A 16,119-nucleotide genomic window follows, 5' to 3' on the forward strand; every position below is an offset into this window, starting at 1 on the left:
CTGCCTCCTCCCCTCACGCCACCGACTGGTCAGCGCAGGTGCTGCTGCTTGGCATGCGTGGCCGAATTGGGATGGGGAGCGTTGCAAATCGAAGAGGCGGGAGCGCCGCAACGCAATGAAGTCTCTCGTGGTTTTCCTGCCTTCCTGCCTGCCATTGCTGGCGCCTCTCTGCGCCTCCGGAAGCTTGTTTTGCGCTTGAAGTGGCGACCCAGGAGCATAAATGGATAGATGGTGCGATGGGAGCATGTGGGGCTGGCCTGTTCTGATCTGGCAAGTGGCGGCGGCGCATGCGGGTCGGTGGTCGGGAGCCGGCTCCATCGCTGTGTGGCTCTGGATACTCAAGCAAACCTAACTGAGCGCGTATCGGCAGTTTTTGGGTCCTAAACGTCAAATCATCCATCCTTCATGGCTAAAAATCAAGTAGAATGGCCCTCAGGGAGATGCGTCGCCCTCTGCGTTGCAATGTGCCAGCCGAGTGCGCACAGCCACAGTGGAGGCGCCCTCGCGTCACTTCACATTCACCAGCTCCACCTCGAACACGAGCGTGCTGTTGGGAGGGATGGTGCCCCTGACGCCAGACGAGCCGTAAGCCTGCAAGACAGTGGAGCGGTGTGGAGGTGCCGTGAAGAGATGGGCAGGGAGGCCAGGCAGGAGGAGCCGCGGATCCCTGGTGCTGCTCCAGCAGCACAGCCTCTGGCAGCAGCACCCACCATTGCCGGCGGGATGGTCAGCCGCCGCTTGTCGCCCACCCGCATGCCCTCCACGCCGCGGTCCCAGCCTGCGGGGAGGTGCAGCACGCCAGGCTCAGCTGGAAAGCCCTGCCCAGGCGAGGCAGCCGCAGCAGCTCAGCCCTGCTGCATGTGGGATGCCGTGGCGTCCTCGCTGCGCCACGCGGGCCTGCCCTCCCACTCCCATCCTTTCCATCCGCTCTCCACCCGTTCACATCCTCCCATGGCAAGAAAGTAGCTCACCCTTGATGACCTCCCCCACCCCCAGGCGGAAGCCAAAGGTGGCGTTGCCCTTGGTCTGGTCGAACACCTTGCCGCTGGCCTTCACGCGCCCCACATACCGCACCACCACCTTCTTCCCCGCCTTGGCCAGCTGGCCGTCGGGGCGGCCCTGCAGGCGGGCGGGTGAGGGTGCGGGCATGCAGGTGACAATGCATTCGTCCAGGCCCAGGGGTGCAAACACAGGTCAGGCAGACGTGGATGCAGGAAGCCAGCCCCAGCGGCCCTGGTAGAGCATCCATCCTGTCCGCCGAGTCGTGCGGCTGCCAGCTCAGCGCCAACCAGACCCCGGCGCAGCGACACCAGCCAGCCGCCTGCTTCACCTCCTGACTAAAACTGCAGCTGCAGCACAGCAGCACCCCTGCTCCAGCCTCACCATCTTGAGATCCTCTATCTCAAAGCCGTTCGGGAAGGTGCGCTTCTTGGCGGGAGTGGCCGCCTTGCCCGCCGCCTGCTGCTGCTGCTTGCCCGCGGTGGCCGGCGCCGCGCCCTGCTCCCGCTGCGCCGCCCCCGCCGGCGCCGCGCCCTGCTGCTGCTTGCCCGCGGCGGCCGGCGTCGCGGCGCCTGCCTGCTTGGCCTGCTTGGGCTGCTGCTTGGCGGCGGAAGGCGGCTGCTCCGCCTTGCGCTTCTGCCCCGCCTGCGCCGCCTTGACAGCCGTCGCCGCCTCCTCCTCGCTGCCAAGATCCTCGCTGCCCGACCCCTCCTCCCCGCTGCTCTCCTCCTCCTCCTCCTCTGCAGGGCACAGCGCGGTCAGGCAGCAGCCACGGAGGGTGGCCAGTGAGCCAAATCCCCGCTGTGCTGCCAAACGCAGGCTGCCGGGGCCTCCACAGAGCAGCCAGCCTAGCAGGGCAGAGCGGCCAGCCTCGTGCAGCCCCCGCAGTGGTGTGTGTGTGTGCAGCCACCCACCTCCGCTGCCCTCCTCTTGGTCCTCGCTACCCTCCTCCTCCTCGCTGCCCGCCTCCTCCTCATCCTCATCGCTGGCCTCCACATCGCTGTCGCTGAACTCAGCCACCCGGAGGCCGTTGGCCTGCTCCGGCGCCGGCAGCGCCGCCCGCCTGTCCGCGTCCTGCGGCGGCAGCGCAGCGCAGCGCGGCGCAGGAGTCGAGCGGGCACGCGCACCACCCCTCCACGGGCCCCGCTCGCGTGCCCCGCACGTTGTCGTGCACCGGTGTCGGGCCTGCAGCCTGGGCCGCTGCCGCCTCCCGCCCGCCGCCTGCCCGATCCCGAGGCCCCCCCGCTGAAGCGATCCCTCCCTGCCGGGAGGCAAAACCACCACCCAAGGCGCGACACATCCTGGCCGCCCCTCACCGTCACGTCCTCAATCACGATGCGGCGCGGCGGGTTGAGGTCACTGTCGGACCCCAGCTCCTCATCCTCCTCCTCGTCTGCAGGCAGGGCAGGGCGGGGCGGGGCCGGCAGCCAGGGGGCAGTCGGGGACCTGGCGCAGGCATGCACCTGGGCAGGCAGGCAGGCAGGGAGCGCAGGCAGGGAGCGCAGGGAGCGAGACGGGACAGGCACGGGCATGCCTGCCTGCGTGCTGCCCTGTTCTCCCGCGCTCACCCTCTGCCTAATCACATACACATTGCACCCCCATCACCACCCAACCACACCCTGGAGCGCTCACCCTCCGTCTCGTAGTCGCTGTCCTCCTCAGAATCGTACTCGCCCGCCAGCACCGGCACGCCGTTCTCATCGTACCCCAGGATCTGGCCGGGGCCGTACCCGTACCCATCCTCCTCCTCGCTCTCCTCCTCCTCGCCGCCTGCACGGCGGGCAACAGGAGAGCCGAGCGCGAGGGGGCCCAGATGCGGGCGTGTGTTTGCTGCGGGAGCTGGAGCAGGCGGCGCGCAGGGCTCGTGCCGGCAGCGCAGGGGGGGCTAAGAAGGGCGCAGCTGAGCTGGTGGCGGCGCGCGCAGCAAGCCCCGCAGCTCGAGCAGCGCCAGCTTCGAGCCTGGCGAGCCCCTCCCAGCCCCTCACCCAGCTCATACTCGGGCATGTAGTAGCCGGTGAGGTGGATGGAGGCGCCGCCCTCCACAGTGAACTCGGTGTACCTGCAGTGGGGCACAGCAGGCACAGCATGGGGCACAGCAGGCTTGGCATGCGGACGGCGCGCGGGCAGGCGTGTGGAGGCGTGCCGCCGGCCTGCCGCCGGTGCCTGCTTGTCCGTGGCAGCCGGCCCAGGCGCCGCTCAGTCTCCTGATAGGCAGCCCACTCTCCCTGGAAGCCAGCCCAAGCACCACTCTCCCTGGCATCCAGACCAGCCGCCACTCACTGGTCAAAGATGAGGTCCAGGCCCAGGCACTCGGCGCCGCCCTCCCGCAGGCTGCACACCAGCAGCTGCGTGCCTTCGTCGCTCACCCGCACCTTGAGCGCCGCCTTGGCGCCCGGCTTGGCCTTGGTGCTGAGGCATGCCTGCAGGCAACCGGGGCACCGGGCAGGAGCGGAGAGCGAAGGTGAGCAGGCTGCTGCCTGGGTGCGGCGCCAGAGCGGCAGCATGGCGGGAGCGCCGATGACGGTGCAGCGACAGTGGGCAGGCAGGATAGCAGGCCTGCAAGACAGCAGTGAGCAGCACACCTGCGAGAGGTGCAGCTTGGAGCCCTCTGGCGGCGGCACAAACGGCACCGCCTTGCCCGGCTTGACCTCCACCCCCCAGAATGCCATCGCGCGCCAGGTGACTCTACTCAGCTTGTCCGTGCGTCTGCAGGGGGCAGGAAGGGAGCCGCACGAGGGCCGGGAGAGAGCTGATCGCAAGGGTGCGTGATGCAGCGTGGGCGGCCCGGGAGACGTGCTCCTACGATGTGCAGCGCATCAAGACAGCCGGTTAGGCGCTTGCCAGGCAGTGCAGGCGTTGAGGGACTTGCATGGGCGCCAAGCTGCATGCATGGCCCACCTGTTTGCCTGTGTTGGCAAATCAAGGGCTGTCTTGCGAACTGACAATGTGCGCAATGCGCAGGGTGCTGAAGCGGCCCCTGCAGAGCTGTACATGTGTAGTGAGGGGGGCTGCCATCCCATCGGGTGGGGCCGGCATCGCCCTTTTTCCTGGCCAATTCGATACCAGCATGCATGCATCAATTGCTGTGCGCTGTGTGCGGCCCGCAGGCGTGCGGCCTTGCCGAGCCCAGCGGCGCAGCGTGCAGGTGCGAGCACGGGAGGCCCGATGGGCGCTGCCACATGTGCAGGCTGCCGAAATGTGCACAATGCGCCAGCACCGCCGCGCCCAGGGACCGACTCACAGCGCTGCCGCCGCCGCCGCCGCCGCTATCCTGCTCCGCCAGCCGGCAGCCGCACCCTTCGGCTTGCTGATGGGCGCCTGGTCCATGGTTGGTTGCAGGTGGCTGCGGCACACAAGATTGCCGTACTGAGTGGCGACGGCATCGGACCCGAGATCACCGACGCATGCCTCAAGGTGCTGACGGCGGCGGCCCGGGCCGAGGGCGAGGAGCTTGTATACACCGAGGCGCTGATTGGCGGCGCAGCCATCGATGCCACAGGCGACCCGTACCCCGCAGAGACGGAGCAGATCTGCAAGAGCAGCGACGCGGTGCTGCTGGCGTGCATCGGCGGGTGCGGCGCGCGGCGGTTTGAGGACGGTTCCCTTCTGTCCGCTTGGGCGCACTGCTCCCTAGTGCTGCCATGCTGCGTTTCCAGCAGCCAGCATCTGGTTTGCTGGTTCACGTCCCCACTTTCCTCACCTGCTGCCTTTTGCCTCGCCCTCCCTCTGCTGCAGGTACAAGTGGGACTCGCTGCCCAACGCGCAGCGCCCCGAGAAGGGCCTGTTGCGCCTGCGCTCCTCCCTCAACGCCTTTGCCAACCTGCGCCCCGCGGTGGTGCTGCCCCAGCTGGCCGACGCCTCCACCCTGAAGCGGGAGGTGGTGGAGGGCGTGGACATCATGATTGTGCGGGAGCTGGTGGGCGGCATCTACTTTGGAGAGCCTCGGGTGAGCAGGATGGGAGTGGCGCTGCAGTGGGTTGTTGTGGCAGCTGCAGGTGAATGGTCCTGCCCCGCTGCAGCGCAGTCGCTGCTCCAACGCACTCCCACGGCGAAACCCATGCTGCAGGGCTTTGAGGAGCGCAATGGCGAGCGGGTGGGCTTCAACACGGATGTGTACAGGTCAGCACGGCAGCTGCAGAGGAGCCTGCCTGCTGGGGCTGGCTGGCGCTGGCCCTGTGTGGCTACCCGCCGGTCAGCAGACCTGATCCCTGGCCCTCCTTCCCTCCTGGCCTACATGTGACCCTCCCTCTTCCCGCAGCGAGAGCGAGGTGGAGCGCATCTCCCGGGTGGCGTTTGAGGCGGCCATGAAGCGCGGCAAGCGGCTGTGCAGCGTGGAGAAGAGCAACGTGCTCGAGGTGGGTTGACCCGCTTGGGTGGGCTCAGCCACCTGGCGCCGGCTGCCTGGCTCCTTCCTCTGCAGCCTCCTGCGTCCCTGCGCCACGTCGCCTGAGCCTGCGCCAGCGCTGGTGCTGCGGTATGGCCCTCCTGCAGGTCAGCCAGCTGTGGAAGGAGGTGGTGACTCGGGTGGCCGAGGACTACCCCGAGGTGGAGCTGAGCCACATGTACATCGACAATGCGGCGATGCAGCTGATCCGCAACCCCAAGTACTTTGACACCATCGTCACCGGCAACATCTTTGGGGACATCCTGTCGGACGAGGCCTCCATGCTGACCGGCTCCCTGGGCATGCTGCCCTCCGCCTCCATCAGCGAGCCGGGCAAGCCGGGCATCTACGAGCCGGTGAGGGAGCGGGGCCCTTGTGCGCGCTGGCCCAGCCATGCCTGCTCGCCGTCCCAGGCATGTGCGCTCCCACCCACCCAGCCCTCCCGACCAACCACCGCATGCCGTTGCAGGTGCACGGCTCCGCGCCCGACATTGCGGGCGAGGACAAGGCCAACCCGCTGGCCATGGTGCTGAGCGCGGCCATGATGTGCCGCTACGGCCTGGGCCTGCCGCGCGTGGCGCAGCGGCTGGAGGCGGCGGTGACGGCGGCGCTGGATGCTGGCTACCGCACCGGCGACATCATGCAGCCCGGCTGCTCCCAGGTCGGCTGCCGGCAAATGGGGGAGGTGGTGCTGCAGCAGCTGGAGAAGGCCTTTGCCAAGGCCGACCCGCTGGAGGCGGCACGGCTGGAGTACTGCGAGACTGTGGACCCCTCGGCCAAGGAGTGCAAGGTGTTCGACGAGTGAGCGGGAGCAGCGGCGGCGCCGGCACCATGCCTGCGCTGCTGGCCCGGTTTGCGGCACGCTCGCTGAGGCTTGGCTTGCAGTCCCTTGTAATTGGCGTATGGCACTTGAGCGACATCATGCAGCCCCGCTGCTGCCAGGCTGGCTGCCGCCACGTGGGCCAAATGGTGCTGCAGCAGTTGGAGGCGGCGGCCTGGGCGTGCTTGGCATGCGGCCGGAACGCATGCCTGCGTCATGGGTGCTCATCACGTCGTGGAAGGCCTCCGGGTTGAGCTGCGCTGCTTAGAAGTTGCACGCATGCCCAATGTAGAAACATGTAGGGAAAAGTAAGCAGGACTGACTGCCACCTGTGCCATACAGAACCAGGCACGGCTGGTTGAGAACACTGTTGCTAGAATACACGATGTGCTGCTGCTGCCTGCTCCCAGCCTGGACCGCCTCAGCAGCCGCCCATCTGGTTGATCATGGCGTCAATGGAATCCCCCTCCTCCATTTGAAGGTCAGCAGGCGTCTCCTCGGGGCGCACGCGCTGCCCGTCGAACAAGAACTTTAAGAGGTTCTGATCTTGCTGCGTTTTTTGGTAATAAGCGTTGAAGATCTGCAGCGTTCAGGTGGTTTCATGCAGTCAGGCGGATGTTGGGCCGTTTTCTGTGTGGACGCACAGCGTGCATTCCCTTTTGGCAGGCCACACCTTTTGGAAGGGCGTCTTGGGCTTCACTCTGAAGGAGATCTCATTGCCGTCCTGCACATCGCAGGTGCAGCAGCAGTGAGTGGCGCGCCGCAACTTGGAATGCAACAGCGGCTTTGCCTGTGTGCAGGCACCTCATTCCGCCGCCCCCGCTCTTCCCTGCTTTGCGCATGGCGAAGGCCTCTCCACCCTAGCCAATCATCCGCCCTCGCTCATTGGCAAATGCCTCCCCGCAGGCAGAGCAAGGAGTGTCAGATGAGAAGTGATCGGCGAGGCAGCCTTGCCTGGGCCTGGACCTTGATCGTGATGGGCGCGCCGTCTTCAACGTTGCGATTGTCGTTCTCGGCCATTGGCGCAAGGCAGGAACTTGCGCAAGATGGGAACTTGGCTGTGGGCGTCTGTGAGGTGTTCAGCGATGCGGATTGGGATGTAGGCAACGGCAGTGGGCCTTCTGGGGCGGCGGGGCCGCTCCAAACTCAAAAAATGCTTGTGCTGCGGGGCCTGCTGCGCCGCTGGGTTTGCATGCATCGCGCCGAGCCCTGGGGATCCGCCACTTTGCACAATTACATTTCGACAAAGGAGCAGCACAGCAAACACCTGTAGCAGCAGCCCCCTCCTCTCGCATCGCCTGCTGGTGTCGCATCGCCTCCGCGGCAGCCCGGCAGCCCAAACCTGACGCTGCTGATCAGGGGGCATGGAGGTGGCGCGCCTGCTGCCGCGCCGCAAGCAGCGGCCGCTGCGGTGCAGCAGAGCCGAACCCCACGGGTCGTCTGGCGGGCCCCGGGACCCTCCCCTGTGCCGGATATGCTGGGAAGGAGATGAGGCGGACGGCAATGGGCTGGTGGCACCCTGCGCCTGCAGTGGCAGCATGGTGCGCTCCCGCTGCCCGCCGCAGCTCTGCCTGCCGCCTCCTCACACACACTCACACACACTACCCCCCATCGCCGTGCCCCCATTGCCCGCCGCAGCGCCACGTGCACGTGCGGTGCCTGGGCCACTGGCAGCAGCAGCTGCGGGTGCAGAAGGGCATCGGCGCCAGCCGCCGCTGCGACGTCTGCAGGGCGCCTTGGAGCAAGGCCTTCATGCCGCCCGCCACGCCACGCGACTGGCGCGAGGCGCTGCGCGGCTTCATGGGCCGCGTGCCCTGGGGGGCCGTGCTCGAGGTGCGCCCAGCCAGCAGGCTCTGCACAGGGGGCGCTGCGCTTTGGTCGTGGCTAGGCAGTGCCGGGCAACAGGCGTGGCTGGGCGGCCTGGCTCCCGAAGAATCCCAGCCCTCACCCGCCAGGCCTCGCTGCGCCGCTGCCGTCGTCGCCACCTCACTCCTCTGTCGCCGCCCGCAGTGCTGGAGGTTTGGCATCCTGCTGGCGGGAGCGATGCACGGCATGCAGGCCGGGGTGGCCGGCTTCCGCAGCGGCATGCGCTGGGCGGCGGGCAGCTCCCGGGCCAACATCGAGGGGCTGGCGCGCTGGGCCCCCGAGGTGGCGCTGGCAGCAGGCACCCTGCCCCCGCTCAAGGTGCGCTGCTGTCTGCAGGGCTGCCTGCGTGCGTCGGCCCCGGCGGGGTGTGGATGCTGCGTGGGCGCCTGCCTGCCTGCCTGCCTGCCTGCGCTGGCTCACCCCTGTGCGGCGCGCATCAAACTCCGCACATCCTGAGACACCGCTCCTGTGCGGCGTTTCTGCCCTGCAGGTGCCCATGGCGCTCTGCCTGGGGGCGTGTGTGGTGGGGCTCGCGGCGCAGGCAGCCCTCATGTGAGCCTGGCCGCCCGGGCAGCACCTGCCTCGCCAGCGCGTCATGAACGCAGGGTCTCCCGCAGAGCCGCGACAGTGCCATCTCCTGGCCACGTGGCTGGCCCTCTTGCCTGTCCCCTGCCTGCCCAGCGTGCCTGCTGTTTGACCCTGACACCAAGCGGCCGCCCTGCCACCCTGAAACCAACCGCCCGCCCTCCCACCCCGCGCAGGTCTATGGTGTGTGCATACACAGGCACTGTGGTGGGCTTCGCCAGGGGAGTCACGCAGTCGCTGCTCATCACCGTGCAGCTTGGCAGCTGCCTGGTGCAGCGGGGTGCGTGCGCAGCCGCTGTGGCTGGAGCCTGCAGCATCCCTGTGCCGCCTGCGCGCGCCTGCTGGCAGTGCAGCTCAAACGTGTGCTTGCTCCCTGCCATGCCTGCGTTGCTGTGCATGCTCCATCCTAGCTGCGTGCTCCGGGATCTGCTGACCCCGGCTGCGCGTGACGCTGCCCTGCAGGCACCATTGTGGCCAGCACCCTGGCCGGCGGCGCGTTCAGGGGCACGGCAGCGGCAGGGCGGCTGGCGGCGCCGCTGGTGCTAGGCCTTGTGCGGACCCTGGCCCTCACCCGCCTCTTCAACTGAGCACGCATCTGACGTCTCTAGATGCTGTGAGCCAGCCTGTACTAACCGCACTGCTGGCTGGGCACTCGCACGCCGGCCCGCGCTGCACTGTACCGCACGCAGCTGCGCCTGCTGTTTCCAAGATGCAGCCCACCCTGGTCCCGGCACCTTGTTGCATCCCTTGTTCCATACTGCCCTCCACCACAATCTGTACTGTAGCAGCACCCCTTCTGTTGCTGCCCCCCTGAGCGATCCATCCAGTGTTTTTCTGGTCTCGGCATCTGTGCTGACACAGCATTGCCCCACCGCCTGCCTGCCGCGCTGTTCTTTGGCACACACAGGACACAAAGCCCACCGGATTCCCTCTCGCACTTGATCATCCGAGATCGAAGAAAATCCTCCTTCCACATCCTCCTTGGCTCCACTGTAGTTGTTGTTGCATTGTACAACACGACCCATTCCATGATTCCAACGCAACTAAAAATGATCCAGGGAGCCGCCAGTCGTCAGCTCAGTCGTCTGGGTCATCGTATGTGACGTGCCTGCTGGTGCAGCAGCCTGGCGCGTCTTCCAAGTCTGCTCCACAGCCTGCAGCCACAGCCAGGCATGCCAGTCTTCCCATCTGCTACATGCGCAACAACCCAGAAGCTGGCAATTCTCGTACTGCTCACTGTGCCATGCACCAGCAGCAGCACTGGGCCCAGCCCCTGCTCACAGTCCCAGAACCTGCGGCAGACGAGGGGGCATCCTTTGCTTCAAACCTTCGAGCAACATCCGCATTGTGTGGTGCATCGCCAGACACTGCCCAAAGAGCTGTCATTCACGCCCTTGCCGCTTCGATTGCCCACGGGTGGGGCTGGCAGCAGGGACCCACCGGATGAGCCCCGTCTTGCCCACCACCACCCGCAGCTGGTGCTCTGGCCGGTCGCTCTGGCGGCAGAAGCCGAGCGCCTTGCTGACTTCTCCCCCCGTCCACAGTGCGCTGTGGTAGCGGCAGCTGTGCGGCCCATTGGTGGACGGATCGAACGCTTGCTTGCAGCGCCTGCAGGTCCTCAGCTGCACTGCCGCAGCAGGCTGCTGTTGCCTGGGGCCGCCTTGCTGGCACCGTTGCGTTGGCGGCTGGGCGGCAGCGGCGGTCTGCGGTGTGGACGGCACTGATGCGCTGTCCCTGTCAGCGGGCGACGACATTGCCACTGGTCTTCTCAGCCCTGTCAGACGCAGCACAGGGTGCCTGCAAGCGCCGCTGGGGGGTGGGCGTGGTTGCGGGGGCATGTGCGGGCCTGTGCAGTCCTGAATTGGATGCCAACAGCTCAGATGGGACTCTGCCAGCAGGTTTCCATCGAAATTGTTTCCATCGAAATTGCCATTGCCATGTCAGCTCAGATTGCATCTGGCATGGCCGAAACGATGGCGGAAGCCTGTCTTCCTCCTCCGGCAGTGGCCTCAGTGCAGGCGCATCGCTTCCTCCCTGCAAGCAAGGGGGGACATCCACTCCCCTGATCGCCTGGCTCTTGGAGTGGCCCAGCGGCGCACCTGCCGCACCTGCGGCGCAGCCTGAGACACGTGAGTGCCATGTCCAGCCTCTTGGGCCGGCCGATGCCGCGCCTGCCTGCCCCCCCAGCCGATTTGTGCAGCGGGCTCCTGCCCACTGGCCTGGCCCCCGCCAGCTCGCTTCCAATGGCCCACAAGCAGCAACAAACCGGCATGAACGCGTCCCGCCATGCCGCCGCGTTGCGGAGGCCTGCCGTCCTGCTGGACGGCGGCGCCGCCGGCGAGCGCTGGGCAGTGACGCCCGGGTGCAGGGCACCTGCCGCCCCCAGCATGCCAATGTGTCACCCCGCGCCAATGCCTCCTGCCTCCATGCAGCGCCTGGACGGACGCGGCAGCCCCAGGCGGCCCCAATCATGGCCGCTGTGATGGCGCAGCACGCGGGCGGCCTGGTGGGGATGCAGGCGCCTGCCCCGCTGCTGCAGCCGCAACTCATGCCGCAGGCGCAGCTGCCCCCAGCGGCGGTGCGGCTGGATGCCTACCGGAAAGTCTTCGCCATCTTCATGGCCGGCTCTTACGACCTGGTGAGCATGGTGGCAGGGCGCCCGCCGGCCGGCTCTCCTGCAGTCAGCCGGGCCCGGCTCGCGGCCTGGCGTGCACAGTGTGCGTGCCTCCCGCCCTGGCCCCAGTCCCTTCCGACGAGGGATGCATCGGGAAGAGCCGAGTCGGCGGAAGGGTGGTGGGCAGCTGCCGCGCTGGATTTGGCCCCCAGCCTGTCCGATCGCCCCCCCCGGCCGACGCGCTGCCGTGCCTCTGCCTTGCCTCTGCAGGCGAAGGAGGATGCTCTGGCCAGCCTGCGGCTGGGCCTGGTCATCTCAGACAGGGAGCACGAGTCGGTGAAAGCGGCGGCCATGGCGGAAGCCCAGCACCACCTCCAGCTGCACCCGCTGCCCAGCCACGCAGGCGGCGGCGGCGGCGGCGGCGGCTCCCAGGAGCTGTCGGCGGCGCACAGCAGCGGCGCGGCGGGCAGCCGCGGCGGCGGCGCCGCGCCGCCGCGCCGCGCCACCCCGGCCTCGGGCGCCAAGGCGGCCGCCGCGCCGCGCAAGCGCGCCCGCGTGTCGGACGGCGGCGCCGGCGCGGCGGGCGGCGGGCCCGCGGCCGCGCGCGGCGGCAGCCGCGCCGGCGCCAGGGCGCAGGCGGCGGGGCCCACCTCGCCCGCGCCGAGGGCTGCGCCGGGGGTGGTGCTGGACCCTCTGGTGGGGCACGTCGTGATGCGCCACTGGCCCAACGACGGCGGCTGGTGAGGCGCTGCCCAGCCCAGCCCGGCATGCCCCGCGGCCCTGAGCCAGTTTGCAGCAGCCAGGAGGCGAGCCAGCCGCGGCCAGACCATCCCTGCGGCCTCGCCTGGCCTCCCATGGCTGCTGGGGCGCTGTGGACGACGGTCTCACTGCCAGCTGGCCCTGCCCTGCCGCTGCCGCTGCCTGCCCTTGGCTGCAGGTTCCGGGGAGTCATCTCAGACTACAGGCCCGACACGGGAGACCACTGGTGGGCGGCAGGGCCGGCCGCAGCGGCGGCAGCCGGCGGCGCAGCCAGCGGCGCAGCGGTCCCTGCTGCGCACCGCCGCCTCGGCGGCCCGGCGGGGCAGCCTGTGGTGCGCCGGGAAGGGCCGGCGGCAGGAAGGCGCCCCAGCCACCGCGCTCTCCCCGCTCCCTGCCTCCGCCTCCCCACCAGCGGGGCCGTAACTTCCCTCCTTTCTTCCCCTCCCCCGGCTGCAGCATCATCTACGACATGGGCAGTACCACCGAGAGCTTCGAATGGTATCGTATCCGCGGCGCCTCGCAGCAGGTCAGCCGGGTGGGGTGGGGCGGCAGGCAGCAGCCATAGCTGGCACAGGATGGCATGAAGGACAGATTCGTGCAGTTGCTTGCTTAGCCGCCTGCCGCGCATCGTGCAGCTGCAGGGGGTTCTGCTGCCACCCTGTCCACCCCGCCCCAGCTGCCGCCAATGGCCTCGCTCCCTCCGCCGTGTCTCTGGCGTCCCTCCTGCTACCCCGGGTTTCCCTTGTTGATGCGGCCCCACCTGTTGCCTGTTGCAGGCCTGCCTGGTCCAGGAGGAGAAGGTCGACTTTGCCAGCCTTAGCCTGCCCACGGCAGCGGGGGGAGCAGCAGCGCCGGGCGGCGCCAAGGGCAAGAGGCCGCCGGCGGGCGCAGCCGCGGGCGCGCCCCCCCGCGGCGCCGCCGCCAGCGGCAAGCAGCAGCCGGCCGCGGCCAGCAAAGCGGGCGCATCGCGGCAGGGCGCCGGCGCCGCCAAGCCCGCCGCCAGCGCCGCCAAGCCGGCGTCGGCCAGGGCGTCAGCAGCCAAGCCCGCGGGCAAGCCCACGCCGCCGCCGCCGGCAGCGCAGCAGGCGGCGCAGCCGGCGGCGCCCGCGGCGCAGCAGCAGCAGCCAGCCAGGAATGGCAAGACGCACTCCCACCACAACGGCCTGACCAGTCACGCGGCGGCAGTCAAGCAAGCACTGGCAGCGGGCGGGCGCCCGCCTTACCTGAATGGACACACGCTGCTCCCCCGACGGTGAGAGCCTGCACGCCCGCCGTGCGGCGGCTGCTGCCTGGGCCCCTGCTGCCGCGGCGGCGCTGCTGATGTGCGTTGCTGCCAAGCGCCGCTCCAGGCCAGCCCTGTCCTCGGTTGCAGCAGCAGGCTTGCTTTCTTTTTTGTGATGGAACTGCTGGCTGACCCGGCTGCGCTGTTCTGGCCTGTGGTGCAGCACGCGCAATTGGAGCAGCGATGAGGACAGCTCTGACGAAGATGACGACGAGTGAGGTGCTGGCTCCCGGCTGCTGCGCTGTGCGGCAGCAGCGCTCGCGGAGCCCACTGGCTGGCTGCCTGGCCTGGCCTGGCCAGCAAGTTTGCTGGCTGCAGCCAACTTTCGCCGCCCTCTTCCGCAGCAGCCGGGCGGTGTGGCGCCTGCGCCGCCAGCAGCAGCGCCGCCATGCCTCCACATATCAACAGCTGCAGATAGGCTCCCAAACACAACGTCGTTCAGCCCGGCCGCCATCCTCCACTGGCCACCCCTCCCTTCCTAAACTCCGTTCTGACCCTTTCATGACGCGTCTGTACAGAACGCTTGTCAGTCGCACCGTCCTGCATGCTTTTTTTGGTCTCTTGCTCTCGTGCAGTCCCTTTGCGCCGTGCCCGCTTCCGCCCTGGCTGCTTGCGGCAGCGGTACAGCCTGGCGCCCTTGCCCCCGTGTTCGCTAGCTCCCTGCAGAGCACGCCCGCACTGCATGAGCACATCTTGTGCTGGGTCGTGTGCAGGCCTGTCTGTGCTTCTGCCGCCGGGCGCACTGCCCGTTTGCCCCCATGCTTCCTCCGCCTGAGGTTCTGGATCGCTCTCTTTTATGTTTCCTGAATGAATGTGATGAATCTTCTGCAGCTGAAGAAGCTAGGGGGGTGAACAGGGGATGCTCGTGCGCAGCAGAGGAGCGGCCTCCGATTTGGGGGCGTGAGTCTACGGGGGGGCTGCCGGCATGCAAAGGGTGGGCTGTGGTTTAGTCAGCTTCAATGATGTAGCGTCTGTCGCGGCATTCTGACAGGCTGCCAGCTACGCCGCAGCAAGTTAAGCTCTCTGAACAGACCGTGCCAGCATACACCGAACACCTGTCGCCACGGCGCGCCTGCTGCTGGGCGCGACGGCGGCACAGGTCAGCAGGCTGCCCTCGGGTCTGGGTCTTCTTGAAGTGTGGGGCTGAAAGCAGGCGGTACACCGATGAAGGCAATGGCGACATACCGAATTAGGGGCAGGACTGGCCAGAGAGGCAGCAGTTGCAAGTGGCGGCCGGGTGGCGGCGGGCGGTGGCAGGGCGCGCGGTGACGGGAGGCCCCCGTGGGCGGCTGACCCCCTCTGCTTCCGTCTGCCTGCCTCTTCTGGCATTGCGGAGCGCCCAGGCGCGCCGCATTGTAGCCTCGCCGGGGACTTTCCAGCGATTCCAGGCTCATCTTCTCCCCCCGCCACCATACACCGCCTCATTGTCCTCTGCTGCTCTCCGCCGACCTCCGCAACACCACCCCGCAACCATGCAGGCCGCTCTGAGCAGCAAGGCAGTCATTGCCCGCCGCCCCACCGCCGTGGCCCCCCGCCAGGTGAGGCTGGGGCCCTGCCGGGCGCATTGCCCGCCATCGGGCCCGATGTCGGCGGGAACATGGCCTGCCAGTGCTGGGAGGCAGCGATCGTGGCGTGGAATGGGCGAGGTGCTGGTGCACAACCCCATCATGCCGGGAGCTGCCCGATGGGGCGGACCCGAGAGCTGCCACCACCCACATTGTGCTCTCCCATGTCCATGATGGCGTGTGCAGGCCCGCCAGGCCTCCAAGCTGGTGGTGCAGGCCTACAAGGTGACCCTGAAGACGCCCTCCGGCGAGCAGGTGCGATGGCGGGCTCCCCTGGCGCGGTTTCACAGCCCCCATCCATCGGCACGGAATGCAGGGCATCCCGGGCCGTGTCGGCACCGCGCCAGGAGGTTGGCCGTGACCCCATCTACCACCACACCCACCAGAATGCCCTGCTGCTCACCCTGCCCTCTGTCCTGCTGTCCGCCAGGTGATCGAGTGCGCCGACGACACCTACATCCTGGACGCCGCGGAGGAGGCCGGTGAGTCTGGCCAGCGGGGTGCCATGCATGGCCGTGGCTGCTGGTGTGTGCAGAGGCCCTCTGCGAGCTGGCTGGGCCCCTCCTGTTTCGACTGGCTCATCCATTCCTGCTGCTGCCATTTTTTATCCTGCGCAGGCATCGACCTGCCGTACAGCTGCCGCGCGGGCGCGTGCTCCAGCTGCGCCGGCAAGGTGGAGTCTGGCGGCGTTGACCAGAGCGACCAGAGCTTCCTGGACGACGACCAGATGGGCAAGGGCTTCGTGCTGGTGAGCCTGGGCTGGGTGGGGGTGGCGTTGTTGCGGTTCTGCCGCGCAGAAGCAGCGGACGCATCGATGCCGGTGGGCGGCGGTCTTTGCTGATCCGCCCTCACCCCGTTGATTACCTGCAGACCTGCGTCGCCTACCCCACGTCTGATGTGACGATCAGCACCCACCAGGAAGAGAGCCTTTACTGAGGTGTTACTGATGCGGTTTTGAGGTAGCTGTTATTTTTTGATGTAACACAAGAAGAGAAAACGGGGAACGAAAGACGACGCGGCGTGGCGGGGCATGTGTGTGGCTGGGTTGGGGGCAACCTCTTTCTGTCAGTCCTCTTCTCTCTCCCTTTTCCTCCTCCTAAACGTTTTGGGGGGCGAAGCAGGCCAGCATCATACGCCAATCAGCAACGATGCGACACGGCACCCCTTCCCCGTTGTGGCAAATAGATGGGGCTTGGCAACATAGAGGGAGGGGAGGGGAGAACGCTGACGGGGGCTGTGGAAAAA

The 16,119-nt window shown here is 68.0% G+C and overlaps 6 protein-coding genes across 6 annotated transcripts; 4 read left to right on the forward strand and 2 right to left on the reverse strand.

The window, feature by feature from the left end:
* Positions 1–405: 405 nt before the first annotated feature.
* CHLNCDRAFT_56307 (hypothetical protein) lies at positions 406–6,283 on the forward strand (the record flags this gene model as incomplete). The annotated part of the gene is made up of 7 exons (XM_005844434.1): positions 406–420; positions 4,339–4,571; positions 4,735–4,945; positions 5,066–5,118; positions 5,258–5,354; positions 5,491–5,739; positions 5,853–6,283. 7 exons carry the CDS (start codon positions 406–408, stop codon positions 6,186–6,188), a joined length of 1,194 nt encoding a protein of 397 aa, XP_005844496.1. The 3' UTR covers positions 6,189–6,283.
* A 341-nt stretch (positions 6,284–6,624) lies between these two features.
* CHLNCDRAFT_138857 (hypothetical protein) lies at positions 6,625–7,223 on the reverse strand (the record flags this gene model as incomplete). Its single annotated transcript, XM_005844529.1, has 3 exons — positions 6,625–6,783; positions 6,877–6,927; positions 7,170–7,223. The coding sequence occupies 3 exons, from the start codon at positions 7,221–7,223 to the stop codon at positions 6,625–6,627; spliced, it is 264 nt and encodes an 87-aa protein (XP_005844591.1).
* A 344-nt stretch (positions 7,224–7,567) lies between these two features.
* CHLNCDRAFT_138858 (expressed protein) lies at positions 7,568–9,241 on the forward strand (the record flags this gene model as incomplete). Its single annotated transcript, XM_005844435.1, has 6 exons — positions 7,568–7,744; positions 7,842–8,036; positions 8,214–8,387; positions 8,560–8,621; positions 8,831–8,934; positions 9,117–9,241. The coding sequence occupies 6 exons, from the start codon at positions 7,568–7,570 to the stop codon at positions 9,239–9,241; spliced, it is 837 nt and encodes a 278-aa protein (XP_005844497.1).
* A 490-nt stretch (positions 9,242–9,731) lies between these two features.
* On the reverse strand, positions 9,732–10,408 carry CHLNCDRAFT_138859 (hypothetical protein; the record flags this gene model as incomplete). Its single annotated transcript, XM_005844530.1, has 3 exons — positions 9,732–9,808; positions 9,885–9,946; positions 10,095–10,408. 3 exons carry the CDS (start codon positions 10,406–10,408, stop codon positions 9,732–9,734), a joined length of 453 nt encoding a protein of 150 aa, XP_005844592.1.
* Positions 10,409–11,124: 716 nt separating this feature from the next.
* Positions 11,125–13,527, forward strand: CHLNCDRAFT_138860 (hypothetical protein; the record flags this gene model as incomplete). Its single annotated transcript, XM_005844436.1, has 6 exons — positions 11,125–11,292; positions 11,539–12,008; positions 12,206–12,253; positions 12,484–12,553; positions 12,804–13,279; positions 13,473–13,527. 6 exons carry the CDS (start codon positions 11,125–11,127, stop codon positions 13,525–13,527), a joined length of 1,287 nt encoding a protein of 428 aa, XP_005844498.1.
* Positions 13,528–14,781: 1,254 nt separating this feature from the next.
* Positions 14,782–15,810, forward strand: CHLNCDRAFT_138861 (hypothetical protein; the record flags this gene model as incomplete). Its single annotated transcript, XM_005844437.1, has 5 exons — positions 14,782–14,847; positions 15,061–15,129; positions 15,305–15,356; positions 15,492–15,622; positions 15,745–15,810. The coding sequence occupies 5 exons, from the start codon at positions 14,782–14,784 to the stop codon at positions 15,808–15,810; spliced, it is 384 nt and encodes a 127-aa protein (XP_005844499.1).
* Positions 15,811–16,119: the final 309 nt, after the last annotated feature.

The sequence above is a fragment of the Chlorella variabilis genome (assembly GCF_000147415.1).
Source record: "Chlorella variabilis unplaced genomic scaffold CHLNCscaffold_22, whole genome shotgun sequence".
In the NCBI taxonomy this organism is placed as follows: Eukaryota; Viridiplantae; Chlorophyta; class Trebouxiophyceae; order Chlorellales; family Chlorellaceae; genus Chlorella; species Chlorella variabilis.